Below are 18,656 nucleotides of genomic sequence, written 5' to 3'. Positions count from 1 at the left end.
ATGCTAATTTTTTGAGATAGGAATTTTGGGTTTTCATGAGCTGTATGCCAAAATCATCAGTATTAAAACAATAAAAGACCTGAAATATTTTAGTTGGTGTGCAATGAATCTAAAATATATGAAAGTTTAATTTGTATCATTACATTATGGAAAATAATGAACTTTATCACAATATGCTAATTGTTTGAGAAGGACCTGTATTGTGGGTAACGTTAAACAGGCTGACTGTGAGCAGGTGACAGTGAAAACATTAAGATTATTTTAACTGAATTAAAATGGAAAAACAATGAGTAATAAACAAGCTTTCAGAACAAACATGCTACAGTTTATTGTGCTGTAAATAAGTCAACACAGGCTTATCATGCAACAGTTCCGTTAAATGAACGTGCTAACAATTCATTTTCCAGCATTAGAGGCTAATATATGATGGCTATGCATTCAAGACTGTTTAGCAAATCACCAGCACGTTGGCAACGTTAACTTTCCAATGAAATGCATCAAAATTGTTTTTAAAGTTAAACAAATAAAAATTGATTCGCATTTGATACTCACACTCTGAATGTCATTCATCTTCGCTGGTCCTCTAATTCGATAGGTGGCGTTGTCACTAAAAACCTAGGGTCCTAGAAATGCGGTCCTAGAAGTGGGGTCCTGAAAATGCAGCCTCCGTGTCTGCAGGCAGATCTCTCAAGTGTTTACATGTTCTCTCGATCGGATTAGGCTACATAAGGGATAAACGACCCCTTTCAATCCGATCGAAATGTCATTCGGATCGAGCTCAATCGGATCGATTAAGGTGTTTACATGAGGGTTTTTTAGTCCGATCGAGCCGTCAATCCGATTATAAGTGTCCATGTGTCAATCATGGTGTCAACTCAACGTGGTCCGGAGAGGGTGTGTGAAACGGATAAAGAAATGAATGAACCATAGTAAGACTCATGTTTATGTTCTACTGTTCTATGGTTATTATGTTATTATGTTTTATAATTTATTTTATGTAGCCTACATTTTGTTCAAAATATTTTCAATACCCTTTTGCACATTTTATTTATGTTCAGTAGCTCTTTCTAGCTCAAGCAAATCCACAATTAAATTATTGTTTATAAGGTCGTCTGTTGACTGTATATATATATATATATATATATATATATATATATATATATATATATATATATATATATATATATAACCCCTTCAATATAGTTGTTGTTACATCAGGGGAGGAGGGGAGTCAGCAAAAAATAATAATAATAATAATAATAGAGTACCGGCACCTCTTTTGGGCCACTTAAAGCACTGGAAATATACCATATAGTCATTTATGACTAAGAGATTACACATGGTTACTTCACAGTAGACAAAAATACATCTTTAATGCAGTTTGACTGAATGGTCAATGTGCTTTATATGTATAGCTTTCCTGTAGTTTAAACAGTAGAGCGTTGGGTTTGATTCCCAGGGAAAGTAAGAACTGATAAGAATGTAAATGTGAACCTTGAAATGCAATGTAAGTCGCTCTGGATAAAAAATGTCTGCCAAATGCATAAATGTAAACGTTAAATGTACCTAAAATGCTGCAGCACAGATATTTAAAAAAAGGGTAGAAATACATTACCAAAAAGTATTTCCATATGACTCTTTGGTATATCTTTGTAAAGCTCCATGGAATCAAACACCCGGATCTCATGACTTTGACCACAGAAAACCTTTGAGTTTGAAGATATTAAAAGGAAAAGATGTACATAAAAATAGAATTAAAAAAAGAATGATGATTAAAATACATTTTTAGAATCTAATTATTTCAACTAACCCACAAAATGAAGTGGTTCCCAAACTCAGGGTTCTCACTCTTACTGACACATCGAGGAAAAACCACAGTGTCACTTCGTTTAAGGTTCTTTTCTAAATAAAAAAAACTATTCTGTGTAATAATTGCTATTACAAAACAGTCCATAACAATCTACACACACACATATTATATATATATATATATATGTGTGTGTGTGATTGCGTGTACATGAACAGTATACCTTCAAGCATGATACATTTCAAGGGGATATTTTTGTTTGAGTGATCCAGTCTCTCCACCAGCAAATAAATGTAAATGTCGGGAGCATCACAAACTTGCAGAAAATATAAATATAAATAATTATTACATTTAAAGAATATATATATTTTAATATATATATATATTATACATACAGTATATAATTAATTCGATAAGTATTTTTTATTAAATCTCTTAGAAAAATAGTATATGTACTTACATTGGGTGTTGTAGATGCAAGCTGTGCTACTCTAGTATTGACAGCCTATTACACATAAATACATGTTAATGTTTCATACTAATTGTTTTTATACTTTACAAAATGTATATTCTTTTCCCCTACATTAACCGTACCCCTAAACCTATCATCACAGAAAACTTCCTGCATTTTTAGAATAAAAAAAAGAAAGTCACAGGACACAGGAAGTGTCCTCGTAAACCAAAAAACACAGTACATACTTCATCAGTCAGCCATGGTTGGTTGGGTAGGATGTCTTCTGATTCAGGTAAAATGGATTATGCTGGATATAGTGACTGTAGGTCTTTAACTGTTGCTGTACAGTTGTCAACTTGCACAAGGACTGAAGTATGATTTTGTACAGTGCGGTACAATTCAGAAAGCTTGTCCTACAGGTAAATAATGGCATGTAGAATGATAACACAATTATTATGATGACATTTCCAACATGGCATGATTTTGTTATTGAAAATCAATTTGTGCTAAACCAAATCTAAATATTTGCGATACCTTATTTTCCTTTAAGATGGGGAAAAGTGATGTGTTAAAGTGTAGTCCTTCACCCGAGATTAATTCTTTCTTCTTTTCCTTGATCCGTTCAGGAATTTGAAATCTTGAGTCAGTGCCTCTATCTGTAACAATTCACAGTGATTAGATCAACGTTTATGCAAGATAGTTATAAGGTTAAATGCACAAACTAAGATACGATTTCTATCAATCTCACATGTAGTGAAGAGACTCAGTCTGCCATCCAGGCCAACTTCAGCTGCCCCTTGTGTCTGTCTCAGCATTTTGTCCATGAATGATTTATTCACTTTACAGTTATGCAAATGGAACACCAAGCGAAGTGCAAACATAAAATGAACATCTTTCAGCTGACAAAGAAAGTATCGAGAGTTGGCAAGTTCCCGGTTGAGTTGCTCTGCCATTGAAGAGTTAATGAGACCAAGGAGCTCTGGGACAAGATCAAGGCTTCTCAGTTTCTCTTTTTCCTGTTTTTGGTTACGTTGATGAAAGCGGTCATACAATGAGAGTCTATCTGACGTTCCTGTGATAGGGTGAGGATTGTCAAGTGCTTCACTGGCTTCATTACCTTGACTCTGGACACGTCCACCTTCAGTCATGGTTTTAACCCAGGGTAAATGGACAACAAGCTCCTTAGCTGAGGCCTTGGCCACATTTTCAGCTGTGGCCTCACACAGTCTGCCATCAAAAGGCCTGAAAAATGCCTGTCGAGTTCTATTGTTAGCATGTCGTGCAACACGTCCAGCTACATCTGAAATGTAAGTTAATCTTGATCGTTAGACCTTTGTGAGTACTGACTATAGAAAAAAAAACGAACCGGATTGGTGCTTGCTACGCAGAGCTGCGACCGCGAATGCCCAGAGCTCCCACCCAGCTAAAACGGCAGCTATGGGGGCATCGACATAAAGAGCGTTTTTGAACCTCTTAACAGACACAAAATGCAATTAAAATGTCTGTCCAACATGAACAGGGACCCTACATGTGAACAAGATGCGTTTAGCAACTTAGCCATTATTTCAACTCACCTAAATAGTCTTTTAGACGGCAAGCTGTAGTCTCGCGCTGCAGTCCCGTGCTGTAGCCGGAAAAGGTAAACAATGTCCAGGTGGGAGGAGCGTTGATCATGTGCGACGAGTTATGATCAGAGTTGCTTACAAGTGAAGAAGAAATGGTTCGTGTTTGTGCCTTTCCGAATTGTGACAACAGAATGCGAAAATATAAGAGCTTATATTTTCATCGTCTTCCTTTCCATGACCTCGAGATTCTGCAGTTTGTGGCTAGTTGTATTTCAACTTGATGTGCAAACTCCCGTAGAAGTACTACGCGCTAAAGATTACCGCATTTGCAGTGAACACTTTGACAAGGATGACTACACACACTCAACACAGCGGGGCCGTTTGAGGAAAAATGCCATTCCATGTACGAAGACTCGTCGCACATGATCAACGCTCCTCCCACCTGGACATTGTTTACCTTTTCCGGCTACAGCAAGGGACTGCAGCGCGAGACTACAGCTTGCCGTCTAAAAGACTATTTAGGTGAGTTGAAACAATGGCTAAGTTGCTAAACGCATCTTGTTCACATGTAGGGTCCCTGTTCATGTTGGACAGACATTTTAATTGCATTTTGTGTCTGTTAAGAGGCTCAAAAACGCTCTTTATGTCGATGCCCCCATAACTGCCGTTTTAGCTGGGTGGGAGCTCTGGGCATTTGCGGTCGCAGCTCCGCGTAGCAAGCACCAATCCGGTTCGTTTTTTTTTCTATAGTCAGTACTCACAAAGGTCTAACGATCAAGATTAACTTAAAAATTGCCCGGAGTTCTCCTTTAAATTCAGAAGAGCGTCAACGTGGTCCCTCGCTGACTCTTGCCACCAAAGAGGTGAACAAACGTAAACAATTGCATGTGGGCAGCCAACATGGAGAACACCACCTGAAAAAAAGAATAGACAAAAGCTAAAAGATTTCTTCTAACAAACTCAATTGAAAAACTGTACATGGTTGCCATACCTCCAGTCTTCTGTAGTTTGATGAACATTTTGGGGTAAATGTCTTTGTATAGAAGTAGACCAGGTAAATCAAATGCCACCTTCCAAATACCATCAGCAATTAGGATAGGTGGTTCATGGCCACAGCGAATACAGGAAAAGTCCTAGCTATATCTTTTCATTGCCCAGATATGAAAAAATTGCTTTCCTCGGGGTGTTGTGGTAAATTGTAACTTGAAGAAGGTCCTCCATCATTGACAGAAATCGCCCAATGGCCGTGTTTGTCTTAAAAGTGTGCTAATTAAAAAAATATACCTTAAAATACATACATTAAAATCAATTTGACATGCTGTTCATATGGATTACAAATAACTTTTTCTTACCTTTAGGGCAGATGTCATCATTGCACATAGACGAGTTGTCAAAATTGTTGAAATTATGAAAACCTGAAGTGTATTCTTGAAACCTGACTGGTGTCTTGCAGGCCAGGCAGTATTTAACACACACTGTAACACCTTTATTAGAAGAGAGAACAAAAAAAAACATACTTTACTGTGGCATTATCACACATTTGCAAATGTTTTCATTTTTAATTTAATGTACAAACCTTTCTTCACTGAATCTATGTCGTAGACTGACACATTCTTTGTTGCAACCACTGGTTCTATAAGACCTGGTGGGGTGGGCCCAGGGCAATAAGGACATGTTTTTTGAATTGTTATTAGATGACTGTATTTTAACAGAAATTACACACTTCAGTTTAGCTGTGGATAGACGGTAATGAAACCTGTGACCACTTGGGGTCGCAATAAAGCTTCAGAAAAACGCAAGGTCGATGCTGATGTGCGATCCTCTGAAATGGCATTAAACGATTGGTGGTCTTCACATTCACTTAATTTGAACACAGTCATTTTTATCCAAAATAAATATGAGTGAAAGATTCAGTTCCATGTCTACAAAAACAAAAAGTCAGGATTGAATACACACGGCTGGTTCAAACTAGCAAGCGCTCGTGTTCCGTAAGCGTTGGTGGTATAGTGGTGAGCATAGCTGCCTTCCAAGCAGTTGACCCGGGTTCGATTCCCGGCCAACGCAAAGCTTTTTCTTAATCTTATATATATTCTATATTAGAACCTCAATAGCTACACAAATCCATTGTGTAAACAGGCAACATCGAATGCCTTCAGAGCTCTATTATCAGATTCTAATAGCTTTTTACAACTAGTCTGAAGAATCCCATTGGACTTGAAAGCTCACGTTTAAAGAGACTCTCCGCAGCCCCGCCTCTCTCCCACCTCGAGACTAGTTTTCAGAAACAGCTGATCGTGCGAGGAAGAGCATCACATTCACAGTCCGCAATGTCATCCGAGGAGGTCGCACAGAAGCTGCAGCGCAGGCTGGACACCAAACCCGAGTCACCGGTGCACACAGGAGCGGACGAGGAGACGGAGAGACCCGCTGCCGTGAACGGCGACGCCACCTCGGAACTGACGGAGAAACTCAACCGCAGGCTGGACATCCATGACGGCACGACGAAGCCCAAGCAGATGAAGGTCTTCAATCCCTACACCGAGTTTAAAGAGTTCTCCCGCAAACAGATCAAAGACATGGAGAAAATGTTCAAGAGGTCAGTTCATTAGTCACTTCATCAAAGCTCAACCGTTATTAAATATATTTATCTAAATTAAGATTTCTTCGGGTTAATCAAGTTATGGGTGTATTGAACATCATTATAACAAGAGTGATATTTGTGTGTGTGTGTGTGTGAGAGAGAGAGAGAGAGAGAGAGAGAGAGATATTTGGGATCATTGTGTTCTTGGAGCAGAAGGAATGTTGATGCATCACTCAAATTAAATCCCTGATTGATTCTTGTTTTTTATTGTGTGTATATAATTGTCTTTAGCTTATTAGTTATTTTATAAATGGTATAAAATGAAATAACATAAACAAACTATAGTGTAAATTAAACGGATAGTATTGGCATATAGTAAAATAAAATAAAAATCTATGCAGGGTCCACATTGCTGTGTTAAAAATAAGTGAATCTGAAGACCAACAATCGTTTAATGACATTTAAGCCATTTGATTGTGATCAAAATCAGAAACAATATGGGGGAAAAATGAACAAAAATTAATAATTATGAAATTAATATTAGACACGAGTTAAAAGAATTCTCCTTTGCAGCTTTAGGTGAATTTGTATTGCAAAAACACACACACAAAAAGTAAAATAATAGAATATTATTTTAAAGAAAGAATAGTAAGTGTAAGATAGCAAGAAATAAACATTCTGAAGCTCACAATAAATTAACAATAATTCTCTCTCTGAGCATCCTCGTACAGTGCCAAAATATTGTTTTTCTGCGGCGTCTCTCTCTCTGAACAGCCATTGTCCTGGTTTCCCTCATTATTTCAGTACAAGGGTCCACTCACAAACCCTGCGTCCCATGGAACCCACTCCATGAGCAACAATGCCATCTTTGTCTGTTTGTGCGTGTGTTTACGGGGATCTGGAGGAGTCTGGAGAGAGGGTCTCTTTGGTTTCATGCAGAGTTATGAAATGGATAAAGTAAAAAAAAATAAAAAAATCCCTTTATTAATTTTCATCCTATTATTAGATATTTTTTTTGTTTTTGTTTAATCACATCAAATTCAGAACCGGATCTCTGGTTGTGCGATAAAACCAAACAATAACAAATAGTAAACTACCAGTGTTTGATGTGAGGAGAATCCTGGGATGTGTTTCAGCTCAAAAGATTTGTTTCTGCATGTTGACCTCTGCTGCCAGATCACGGTTTTGCCACAAATAAGCACACATAAGGATGTTAATAGATTTTTTTTAGAGAATCCCAATCTTAATTTAGCCTTAAGGCCACTTTAAGATCAGAGAGATGATTTATTATATAAAGTAGTTCTAGAAATTTGCAATAGAAGCGTCATTAACTGTGAGGTTCAGTCGAGATGATTATATTGTGTTAAAGGAAACCAACCCAAAGTGTGTAGTGTATACAACAATGATTATAAAGGGTGGATGTCCCGTAGGAGTAGGTTACGCCAGGACTGCAAGGTGTGTCAGTTTAAGTCATAGAAGTGCGTACGCTGGCCCACTTCATCAGTTCAGCCCAGTTTCAGATGAAAAAAGATGTCATGTATAAGAGGAAAATGGGTCAAAAGCAAGATACAGCAGAGTTAATATTCATAAACACAACTCACAGCTACTTATGAATTAGCACAGATAGATAGATAGATAGATAGACAGACAGACAGACAGACAGACAGACAGATAGATAGATAGATAGATAGATAGATAGACAGACAGACAGATGATAGTGAGGCCTGTTAGCACATGTAAAGGCCCTTGAAGCAGGGTGCAAAGATGGCAAACTAGAAATCAATGTGGCAAAGACAAACAAGCTACTTTTTTTGCAAAAAACGAGACCTAACAACAGAGCCGGTTTTACTTAATGGCCAAGCAGTTGAAACTGTGGGAACTTTTAAGTATCTAGGCACAGTTCTTGACAAACATCTGAGTTTTACAGATAACAGACTATATTCTTAAGAAATGCTCACGACTTAATCTCCTCAGAAGGCTGATCTGCCTGGGCGTCAGTGATCAGATTATTGAGCTAGTGTACATCACACACATTGAAAGTGTTTTAACCTATCATCTCTCTGCTTGGCTTGGCCATTTAAACTGCAAACTTAAGAACAAGCTTAACAGGATAGTGTTGATGCTACTTAAACAGTAGGAAAACCCCCAAAACACCTGACCCAAATATACACTGACAGAATGAGGAAGAAAGCTGGGGAAATGACTGTAGATATACTACAGTACTGTACTATAGTACTCACTCTCTTTCTGGCCAGTTTGAGCTTCTGGGAGGCGCTTCAGGTAAAAGTACTTTTAAACAATCTTTTATCCCAGATGCCATTAGTATCCTTGACCAAACCAAGTGACAACAACGATAAATGAATTATCTTAATGTATTTAAATAGATAGATAGATAGATAGAATGATAGAATGATAGATAGATAGATAGATAGATAGATAGATAGATAGATAGATAGAATGATAGATAGATAGATAGATAGATAGATAGATAGATAGATAATCTACAAATCAAACTTTGACTGCTCTGTAATATAAGGAAGCTTGTTTACGCCACTGAATGAAAAATAAAAAAAGTAATTGCCACTTTTTAGCTTGCAATTCTGAATTTATAATATGCAATTGCAAGTTTGTCTTGTAATTCTGACTTTTTGTTCCCCGCAATTGCAAGTTTACCTCTCACGATTCTGACCTTTTTCTCAGAACTGGCTGTTTATATCTTGCAATCCTGACTTTATAACAAGCAATTGCGAGTTTATATCTCGCTATTGTAAGAAAAAAGTTAGAACTGTGAGATAAAAAGTCACAATTTTCTTAATTCAATGTTTTTTAATTTCATGGCTTAAACAAGCTTCCATAAAAATGGGTGATTATGTACCATAGACAATAATACAATATATATGTATATATTAGGTTTTAAAAATATAAATAATTTTATACAGCGAGGACAAATTAAACTCAACTGATCAAAAGTGACAATAAAGACATTTATAATGTTACAAAAACATTAATAATGTTTCCAATAAATTCCTGTTCTTTTGAACTTTATCTTTATCAGCAAATCCTGAAAGAAAACGGATCACAGTTTCAACACAAATGTTTCCAATATTGATAATCAGAAATATTTTGAGAAACTTGATCATCAAATCTTCATATTAGAATGATTTCCATGTGACACTGAATGCTGAAAATTCAGCTTTGATCACAGGAATACATTTTAAAATACAGTATATTCAAATAGAAAACGGTTAATTTAAATAGTACAGATATACAATTTTACTGTATTTTTGATCAAATAAATGCAGTCTCGGTGAGCATAAGAGACTTTCAAAAACATACAAAAAATCTGACCATCCCCAAACATTTTAACAGTAGTCTATGTGATGTATAATTTCGTGTGCATATTTTTATTCTCTCCATCCGTCCCACTTCAGCACAGGGAGGGGTGTTGACCTGGAATGTGTCCGGCATGCAGGCGGCAGGACCAACATGCCAATCTCATCCTCCTCTTTCTCTTTGTTATTCTCTCTCTCTCTCTCTCTCTCTCTCTCTCTCTCTCTCTCTCTCTCTCTCTCTCTCTCTCTCTCTCTCTCTCTCTCTCTCTCTCTCTCTCTTTCTCTCTTTCTCTCTTTCTCTCTCTCTCTCTCTCTCCCTCTCTGTCTCTCTCTCTCCCTCTCTCTCCCTCTCTGTCTCTCTCTCTCCCTCTCTGTCTCTCTCTCTCTCTCTCTCTCTCTCTCTCTCTCCCTCTCTCCCTCTCTCTCCCTCTCTGTCTCTCTCTCTGTCTCTCTCTCTCCCTCTCTGTCTCTCCCTCTCTGTCTCTCCCTCTCTGTCTCTCTCTCTCCCTCTCTCCCTCTCACACAGCAGGTCATCTTGTTAACCCTGACCTGCTTCAAGTAGTTCATAATGGCAGTTGTAAGCACATCTGCAGTCAGCAACAGATCCCGGATCAGCCTGAGTCCCGTTACTGGATGCCAGGCTTTAGAAATGAATCTCTGCCCCGAGCTTTGGCATCTATAAATACCATAGCAGGAAACCAGAGAGGACAAAGAAAACGTCCACACACAAACACATGCCATGCACCCGCAATTACGTCACTTTGTGTTTTCATGCATCCACACACATTTTTCGAGCCGCGTGTGTAGGAGTGTGTTCTGCCAGTTGCTGAAAGCAGTTGTTGTTCTGGTCAGCAGATTCACAGTTGTCTTTTAATCAGGACAGGCGAGTGTGAGCATGTCTCCGTGTGGCTGTTAAAGCAACAATCCAGCAAAGAAAGAAAGTGAGGATATTGCGTGAAATGGTTCAGTTGAAAGGCTTTTATGCAGCCCTTTAATGACGAAGGTCGAGCTGTTAATGACCTTTCAGAAACAATGTGTGAAGGAGACGAGATTTGACCATTCAGAGGAACCATGTGAAACAGCCTGATAAACACTCACATCGTCTCAGAGCTTTCTCTTTAAAGTACCTTAGGAGAAATTAAAATATGAATATGAGAATTATATAGTAATAGTATAGAAATCTAAAATGAATATCCTTTCATCCCTTCAATATGGTTCCTTTAGTTATCATTATTTAATGCATAACATTAACTAACAACATTTGTTACAGTATTTTTTAATATTATAAATACTATTATTTATTATATATTATTTAATAACATGAGTTATTTATTGTCCCAGTTAACAAACATATGTTCTAAGAACGTTTTGCTAACGTTCTGCTAAAGTTGTGAAAACTTCATTTCTTAACGTTCAAAACGTCAAGTTTTTTCAAATGTTTGAAAAATGTATTTTTTGGGGTTGTACGAACGATAAGGGAACATTTTATCACTTTGCAGACATTATGGGAACGTTGCTTCTGAATATTCTTTGAACGTTCTGAAACTCGTAACTTTTAAAAACGTTCGATAAACTAAAATGTCTCAGAAGTTCCATGAACAATGTATACATAATGTCATTGTGCGAACGTTTTCAGAACAGTATTTAAGACCATATAACTTGGAACAAACATTATTTTAATGTTACTGACAGAACGTTTGTTCATTTCTTTGTGAAAACCTTGCCAGAACGTTAGAGAACATTCCCTCCTATCTGGGGTGTTAGCTCAAGTCCATTAAATAAAGATGTAACTTTTTACTTTAAAACACCTTTTTATAAAGAACAATTTGTGCATTGGGAAGTTTCTATGGATGCCAATGTAGAACCTTTATTTTTAAGATTGCAATGTATTTGTAAATATTGAAATTAACATTAGGTAAAATGAAAAGAATGCTACCGAAGTCCCGTACTTGCTCTGCATCAGCAGGAGGAGTGTAGCAGATCTAATCCACCAAGACCAAACATATCAACAGTGTCATATCCATTATCATGACAAACACTCCGAGAGTTGTCACGACAGAAGTTTTTTCCTTCATGTAAACTAATGCAGTTAATGTGAACAAATGGAACCTTATTGTAAAGTACAACAATAGATTTTCAAAGAAATTAGTTTCATAATGACATTTGACTTTGCTTTCGTTAAGTCAGAGTTTGAGATGTTATTGAGATCACGTTTAACAATCATGCAAGGTTATTGTGATTTATTTTGTTTTCTCTGGTGGAAATTCTGTGACGCATTAAACTTTCTCCATTTTGCTGTCTCGGAGAATAAAATGGCATCTCATTCATGATTTTCTTTCCTCTGCGGAGAGAGAGAGAGAGAGAAGGAGAGATGAGACGATGCTCACCTGTACTTTTCTGCCTCCCTGAGCCTGTTCTTTCTTAAAGCATCACTCAAACTAAAATAGAAACACGTGCACACTCCTTCAATCTCAGCCTCTGCACTTTCACACAGTGTTCAAGAAAAAACACTCAATGTTCTCTCTCTCTCTCTCTCTCTCTCTCTCTCTCTCTCTCTCTCTCTCTCTCTCTCTCTCTCTCTCTCTCTCTCTCTCTCGCACACTCATGCGATCCTGCTGGTTGGTGTGGCAACAGCTGGGTGAGACTCTATAAATACTCTCCTCCGTTAGATCCTCTTTTCCTGCTGTTTCTTCCATCACTCTCCACCCGCTGTTCTGCTGCGGACGGCTGGATGTCTTCATGTCAACGGGCTCTTCTGTGTGTCAGTAGAAGCTTGATATGATCCGTATGATGCTAGAATGCATTTAGCATTGATTAAAGTTCAAAAGTTTTTTCAGGTTTTTTGAAGGAAGTCTCTTCTACTCACCAAGGCTGCAATTATTTTATCACAAATACAGAACAAAACTGTAATATTGTGCAATTGTATTATGATTTAAAATAACTGGGTTCTAGTATATTTTAAAATGTAATTTATTCCTGTGATCAAAGCTGAATTTTCAGTATCATTACTCCAGTCTTCAGTGTCACGTGATCCTTCAGAAATCATTCTAATATGACGATTTGATTCTCAAGAAACATTTCTGATTATTATAGTGTTTAAAACAGTTGTGCTGCTTTGTATTTTTGTGGAAACTGTGATAAATGTGTGTTTTTTTAGGATTCTTTGTTGAATAGAAAATAATCATATTTATCTGAAATAGAAATCTTTTGTAACAGTATAAAAATCTTAACTGTTATTTTTGATTAATTTAATGCATTCTTGCTTATAAAAATGATTCAGTCTTAAAAAAAAAGTTTCTGATCCCAAACTTTTGAACAGTCACATAAATAATTTTACTGGTAAAGTTGTTCTAAACTTTTCTCCAAAACAACAACAACAATACCATAGAAAACAGTCCACATGACCTTTGCCCTATATCACAGGTCTTATGAAGCCATATAGCAGGTTTAAATTATGATCAAAATTGTAGTTTCACTGATAATGCTCAATGTTATTTCCCGATAATGGAGAGATATATCGTCGTCATAAATGGAAAAACGGTACAAAATGTGTGTCATTTATGACAGAACTTTAATTTCAGGTGAACTACTCCTTCAAAGCTGTTTGTGTGTGTGTTTGTGTGTAGATTTGACTCCGGTAAAGACGGCTTCATCGATCTGATGGAGCTGAAGCTGATGATGGAGAAACTTGGAGCTCCACAGACTCATCTGGGGTTGAAGAACATGATCAAGGAGGTCGATGAAGATTATGACGGCAAACTCAGCTACAGAGAGGTATGCGTGTGTGTGTCTTTTTCATGCTTTGTTACAGCTTTGTTAAGTCTATCATCATCCCTGATTACTGATGTAATCTTGTGATTCAATCTTTTCAGAGATTACCCTCCATAGAAACCACTTTAGACTCTTCTACTTAAATGATACGATCAGAGCACATTTTTTGAGAGGTCTGTAAGAGATAAAATCTCTATCCTTGAATGCAGCTCTGATGTGGCGTCTTTAAATGTCAATAAGATTTAATCACCTTAGTCAATTTTCACCTGGCGGGTGATAAAATGGACCAAAATGATCCTCTAGACTTACATGGAAAAGGCGCCACACACATGTCGCAATCAGAATATCATAGGCCCTGTTTACAGCTGGTATTAAGATACATTCAAGTTTATACCTGGTGTTTAAATATGTCTCTTTTGTCCACTTTCAACCACTTCTGTCCTGATTTCTTCGAGGGGAGGGTCTATGGCTGGGTAAATGTATGGGCTTTTTCAGATCTTTCAATCTAATGGACGAATCAAGCTCACACAATTTACATAAACGCGACCAGAGGAGACTAAAAAACATACGGAGAGCAGCAGCTTTTGCTTGTGCTCTGAGAGACGCACTAGACGCTGTGAGTGTGTGTTCGAAATCAGGAATGGTGAGAGAACATTGTGCTTGGTACATTTTTCCTCTTCTAACTAAACTTGAGTCTTCAGCCGGCAAAGTTTAAATCCCGTCTGGCTAGTGCACTTCGCATAATGTTTACATGTTAGGTCAGTAGGCGGGGAGTAGGTTTTTTTTTTTTTGTAGCTGTTCAAACACATTGGACCACATGAGTGTTTACACAACAAAAGCAATCTGGTCGAATGCGTTTTCGACTACCTCTGGAAATGGTCGAAAGTGGACAAGCGCATGGTGTTTTAGATGTTTACACCTGTATTATATAGCGTCCTCCATTTGTGATCCGATCCACCAAAGCCAATTATTATTCCAGGTGTAAACACGACTATAGACGGCCTAGCAAATACTCAGAACACACACACAATGGTCTCTATGATATTCTAATATACAACTTTTTAAGGATTTAAGTAATACTTACTAATGCAAAACTGACTTCCATACATATATAATGACTTAAAATGTATTTTATATGGAATCGACAAATAATACCTATAAATCACAAATAGACCTTCTGAGTATTGTAAGTTTTCAAACTGGGGGCCGCAAGGGAGTGACAGGGGGTCAAGAGAAAAACTGTATACAAATAAATAAGATTAAAACAAATAAGCACATAAATAACTTAGATTAAAATAAATGTGATGAATGAGTAATAAAATGAATAAAAATGTGATTATAATAAAAATAAATAAATTAATAACTACAATGTGTAAATAATATACTCAACTGTACATTACAATAGTGAGTAGAAAACATATATATATATATATATATATATATATATATATATATACATACATAATATTTATTTATTTATTTTAATCCAATTTAGAATAGATGAACAACTAGCTATTTTTAGTATAATCACATTTCTATTAATACATAATGTGTATATATATATATATATATATATATATATATATATATATAGCATACTTTCTCTGGTCCCTTTCTATATCTATAATGTATAAGTTGGTTGTAAATAAAAGATAGATGCCCTTTATATTTTAAAACGGGGGTCCCTCACATGAGGATAATGATATTTGGGGTCTGTGGCATCTAAAAGATCAAACAATGATGTAAACAATAAAGTATATACATGAATAAATAGATTATTTACTAGATTTTTATTTTTATTATCAGTGCAATGCAATCTATGCAATAACCCCCCAACCCCCCCAAAAACCCAACCCTCTCTAACACACACACACACACACACACACACACACACACACACACACACACACACACACACACACACACACACACACACACACACACACACACACACACACACACTCAAACACACTCAAACAGGTGATAGTGCAGCTGTGTCTTAAATACGTTAAGTGTGTCAGATGTTGCTCTGACTCTTGTGATTGGACAAACATTCCAAATGGATAAGATTACACACACACACACACACACACACACACACACACACACACACACACACACACACACACACACACACACACACACACACACACACACACACACACACACACACACACACACACACACACACACAAACAGATTGTGCAGAGAAAGGGGTGAACCTGATATAAGGTCATTCTTTTGACCTCCCCCTTCTCCTTAATGAAATCAGTTCTTTGTGGATATGATCTAAAGATCGATTAAATAAAAAGGGCTTATTGCTTATCATTTGAAGGGAAATATCTGCAGTGCCTTTAATTTTGGGGTAAATAAAAACATGCTGACATGCCAACTGAAGTCATATGCTTTTGTGTTTATTTTTAGCATTGAATAGAAATGCACCCTCCCATGAAATGCTGATAACCTTTAAAGCTATTGAAACTTCCTTATAATCCAAATCTCTCGATCTCTGCCAGTTCCTGCTGATCTTCCGGCGGGCCGCGGCAGGTGAGCTGCAGGAAGAGAGCGGGCTGATGGCTCTGGCTCGACTCTCGGAGATCGACGTCTCGACTGAGGGCGTTCTTGGAGCGAGGGACTTCTTTGAGGCCAAGGTTTGTGGGGTTTTATATCTTTTCATGTGAAAGACAGTTTGATGGATAGGAAAGCACTACTCCCTTGTTCTTCAGAAGATTATTTTTAGACTCAGTCTCCCCCTTGTGTTCATATAGTGTAAGTACATGCTGGCTGGAATCTATAAAGAACACACACTCAGTTAGAGAGTGTTACATTATATAGATCATGGATTTGTGAATATTTTTGACAATTGAATCCCTATGTCCTAAATTTACACTGACAAAGGCAAATAGCCGAAACATTTACACTATTCTTATCTCCTGCTTGAACCAATTAAATTAAGTATTTTTAGAGTGCAGACCTTTTCGCATTTTCTAAAATTTGTAGCTAAACAAATTCTATTTTAAATAGTGTTAACTTTTTAAAAAATTATTATTTATCTTATTAAATATAATGTAAATATAATGTATTAATATATGTATAAATTTGTGAAGTCTTGTTCAGATTTAAATGATTAGTTCCATTTAACATTACATTTCATTGTACTTTTTTATTGTTGTATTTTAATATTATGTATACTTTATATTATATATTATTTCTCATAGTTATTATTATTATTTTAGAATGTTTTGTAGACTATTATAGTATTTATAAATATTTTTAAATTAGCTTTTATTTTTCTATATTTTCAGTTTTCTTTTTTCTTTTAGTTTGTTTTAGTAATTTTCTCGTGTACTTTTTTCATTTTCAACAGTTTTTTAAATATACATATATTTCTACTTAGGTTTAATTGATATTAATTTCATTTTTAGTTTCAGTGATTTTATTAATTTTATACTTATTAATTTCAGTTCATTCCTAAGGCAAATTTTTTTGAAAGTTTTTTTTTAAATTTAAATATTTCTTCTGTTTACATGTTTTTATTTATTTATTTAAGCTTTATGTCAGATAATGACATTTTTTTAAAGGTTTGCATTTTTCAGCTTCAGATTTGGGACACACACACCTAACAAGATAACAACGAATAAACCTGCACTACACAATTGGCATTTTACTGATTTAAAAGTGTTTTAGCACGACTACAGCAATAGCAATGCATTAGTCTTTAAGTTGTAAACATATGAGACGCATAATTGAAATGTGTATTATCTGTGTGTTTGTGGTAGGTTCAGGCTCTGTCTGTGCGCAGTAAGTTCGAGGCGGAGATACGAGAGGAACAAGAAGAGAAGAAGAGGATGGAGCTTGAAAGAAAAGAACGGCGTGCCGCGTTTAAAGAGCTGCAGTCCACATTCTGTTCATAAAACTCCTAAGATCATAAACATAAACAAAGATCTATGCCTTTTAGAGAGCACACTTGACTTGCGCACAAGCACGCATGCACACACACGGCTTCTTGTACCTCACACATATGTGTAATCAAAACCACAGCGTAACACTGAACAAGTATCATTAGCGTTATTAGTGGCTTACGGCTATCCTGAAATATGCATGAGGAATGAGTTTCACTGTGACGGCTGAAGCGAGTGAAATTTCAGGAGTCTTGTAATGTAGGACATAAACAGAATAAACTCTAATAGACTATTTTAATCATCTAAGCAACTATATATTTTTAGAAACAAGAAGTTTATTGTAAAGTGCTAATCATAATTTTAAATAGTTGGTGTCGTGGACTAAATATTGATTATGACCAACGGAGAAAAAAAAGAAACAAAGGAAACAAAGGGTCAAGAAATATGTTTATTTTTTATAGATTTGAATCATGCATTTTGTTCCTTTTTCTTTTTTTTTGTTAGCTTTTTTTCTACATATTTGTCACCTAAATATATGTTTGTTGTTAAGTTTTGGTAAATTGTATTTTATCAGATGTTCATAATATCTACCTGTAACTCAATTGTTTTTGCCAATTACATAAAGCCTATTAAAGCCTGTATTTTTCACAAAAAAAAAAAAAAAAAAAAAAATTGTGTCTGTTTTATTCCAAATGTCCAAAATGGAATAACTGTGATATAACCCTGACATTTATTCTGTCTGAAGTGTCTAGTGTATGTCTGAAGTTTTTAGTGTATGCCAGTAGGTGGCAGCACTTAAATGAAGGACTCTGTATGAAGGAATAAAAGGCATGAAATATTCTGTCAGGATAAAAAAAACCGCAACCACAATAATTTCACAGATATTTTAATCCAGTTTTTGTGCTCCGCATATCAAAATAAAGGCATTTCTTTTACAGATCAGTTGCCACTCAGTGTAGCTTTATTAGTGGCCCGTATGCAGAAAACTAAACTTCTACACAATTCTTTTCCAGCCTTCCAGAGTTTAACAATCAAGCTTTATAATATACATAAAATAGTCATCAGCCTTTTCTGAGTACATGTGCTATATAATTTCCTACAGTAAAAAATCATACAGTGTTGTGCCAGTGCCACCAATACAATTGATCTAATGTATTTTGTTTTATTGCATGGATTGCATTGAACTGATAATATTAAAGATTTTTATTTCCCAAAAATAGTCTAGTAAATAGTCTATTTATGTA

General features: G+C 36.1%; 1 protein-coding gene and 1 non-coding gene across 2 annotated transcripts; both read left to right on the top strand.

The window, feature by feature from the left end:
• Window positions 1-5,751: 5,751 nt before the first annotated feature.
• efhd1 (EF-hand domain family, member D1) lies at window positions 5,752-18,352 on the top strand. Its single transcript, XM_077207812.1, has 4 exons — window positions 5,752-6,422; window positions 13,366-13,513; window positions 16,027-16,161; window positions 17,290-18,352. The coding sequence occupies exons 1-4, from the start codon at window positions 6,154-6,156 to the stop codon at window positions 17,422-17,424; spliced, it is 687 nt and encodes a 228-aa protein (XP_077063927.1). The 5' UTR covers window positions 5,752-6,153; the 3' UTR covers window positions 17,425-18,352.
• trnag-ucc (transfer RNA glycine (anticodon UCC)) lies at window positions 5,819-5,890 on the top strand. Its single transcript has one exon. It is a non-coding gene; the product is annotated as a tRNA-Gly (tRNA).
• Window positions 18,353-18,656: the final 304 nt, after the last annotated feature.

This window comes from Siphateles boraxobius, unplaced genomic scaffold (assembly GCF_051911475.1).
Source record: "Siphateles boraxobius isolate OS27281-9 unplaced genomic scaffold, OSU_SipBor_1 6, whole genome shotgun sequence".
NCBI lineage: Eukaryota > Metazoa > Chordata > Actinopteri > Cypriniformes > Leuciscidae > Siphateles > Siphateles boraxobius.
Note: the sequence above shows the minus strand (reverse complement) of the source record. Positions and strands in the feature narration are given on the sequence as shown.

Excerpts from the sequence above, each read along its gene's own strand:
- efhd1 (XM_077207812.1), top strand. The coding sequence starts at position 6,154 with ATGTCATCCGAGGAGGTCGCACAGAAGCTGCAGCGCAGGCTGGACACC. Across the intron at positions 6,423-13,365 it reads ATGGAGAAAATGTTCAAGAG|ATTTGACTCCGGTAAAGACG; the intron begins GTCAGTTCATTA and ends GTTTGTGTGTAG. Across the intron at positions 16,162-17,289 it reads GGGACTTCTTTGAGGCCAAG|GTTCAGGCTCTGTCTGTGCG; the intron begins GTTTGTGGGGTT and ends TGTTTGTGGTAG.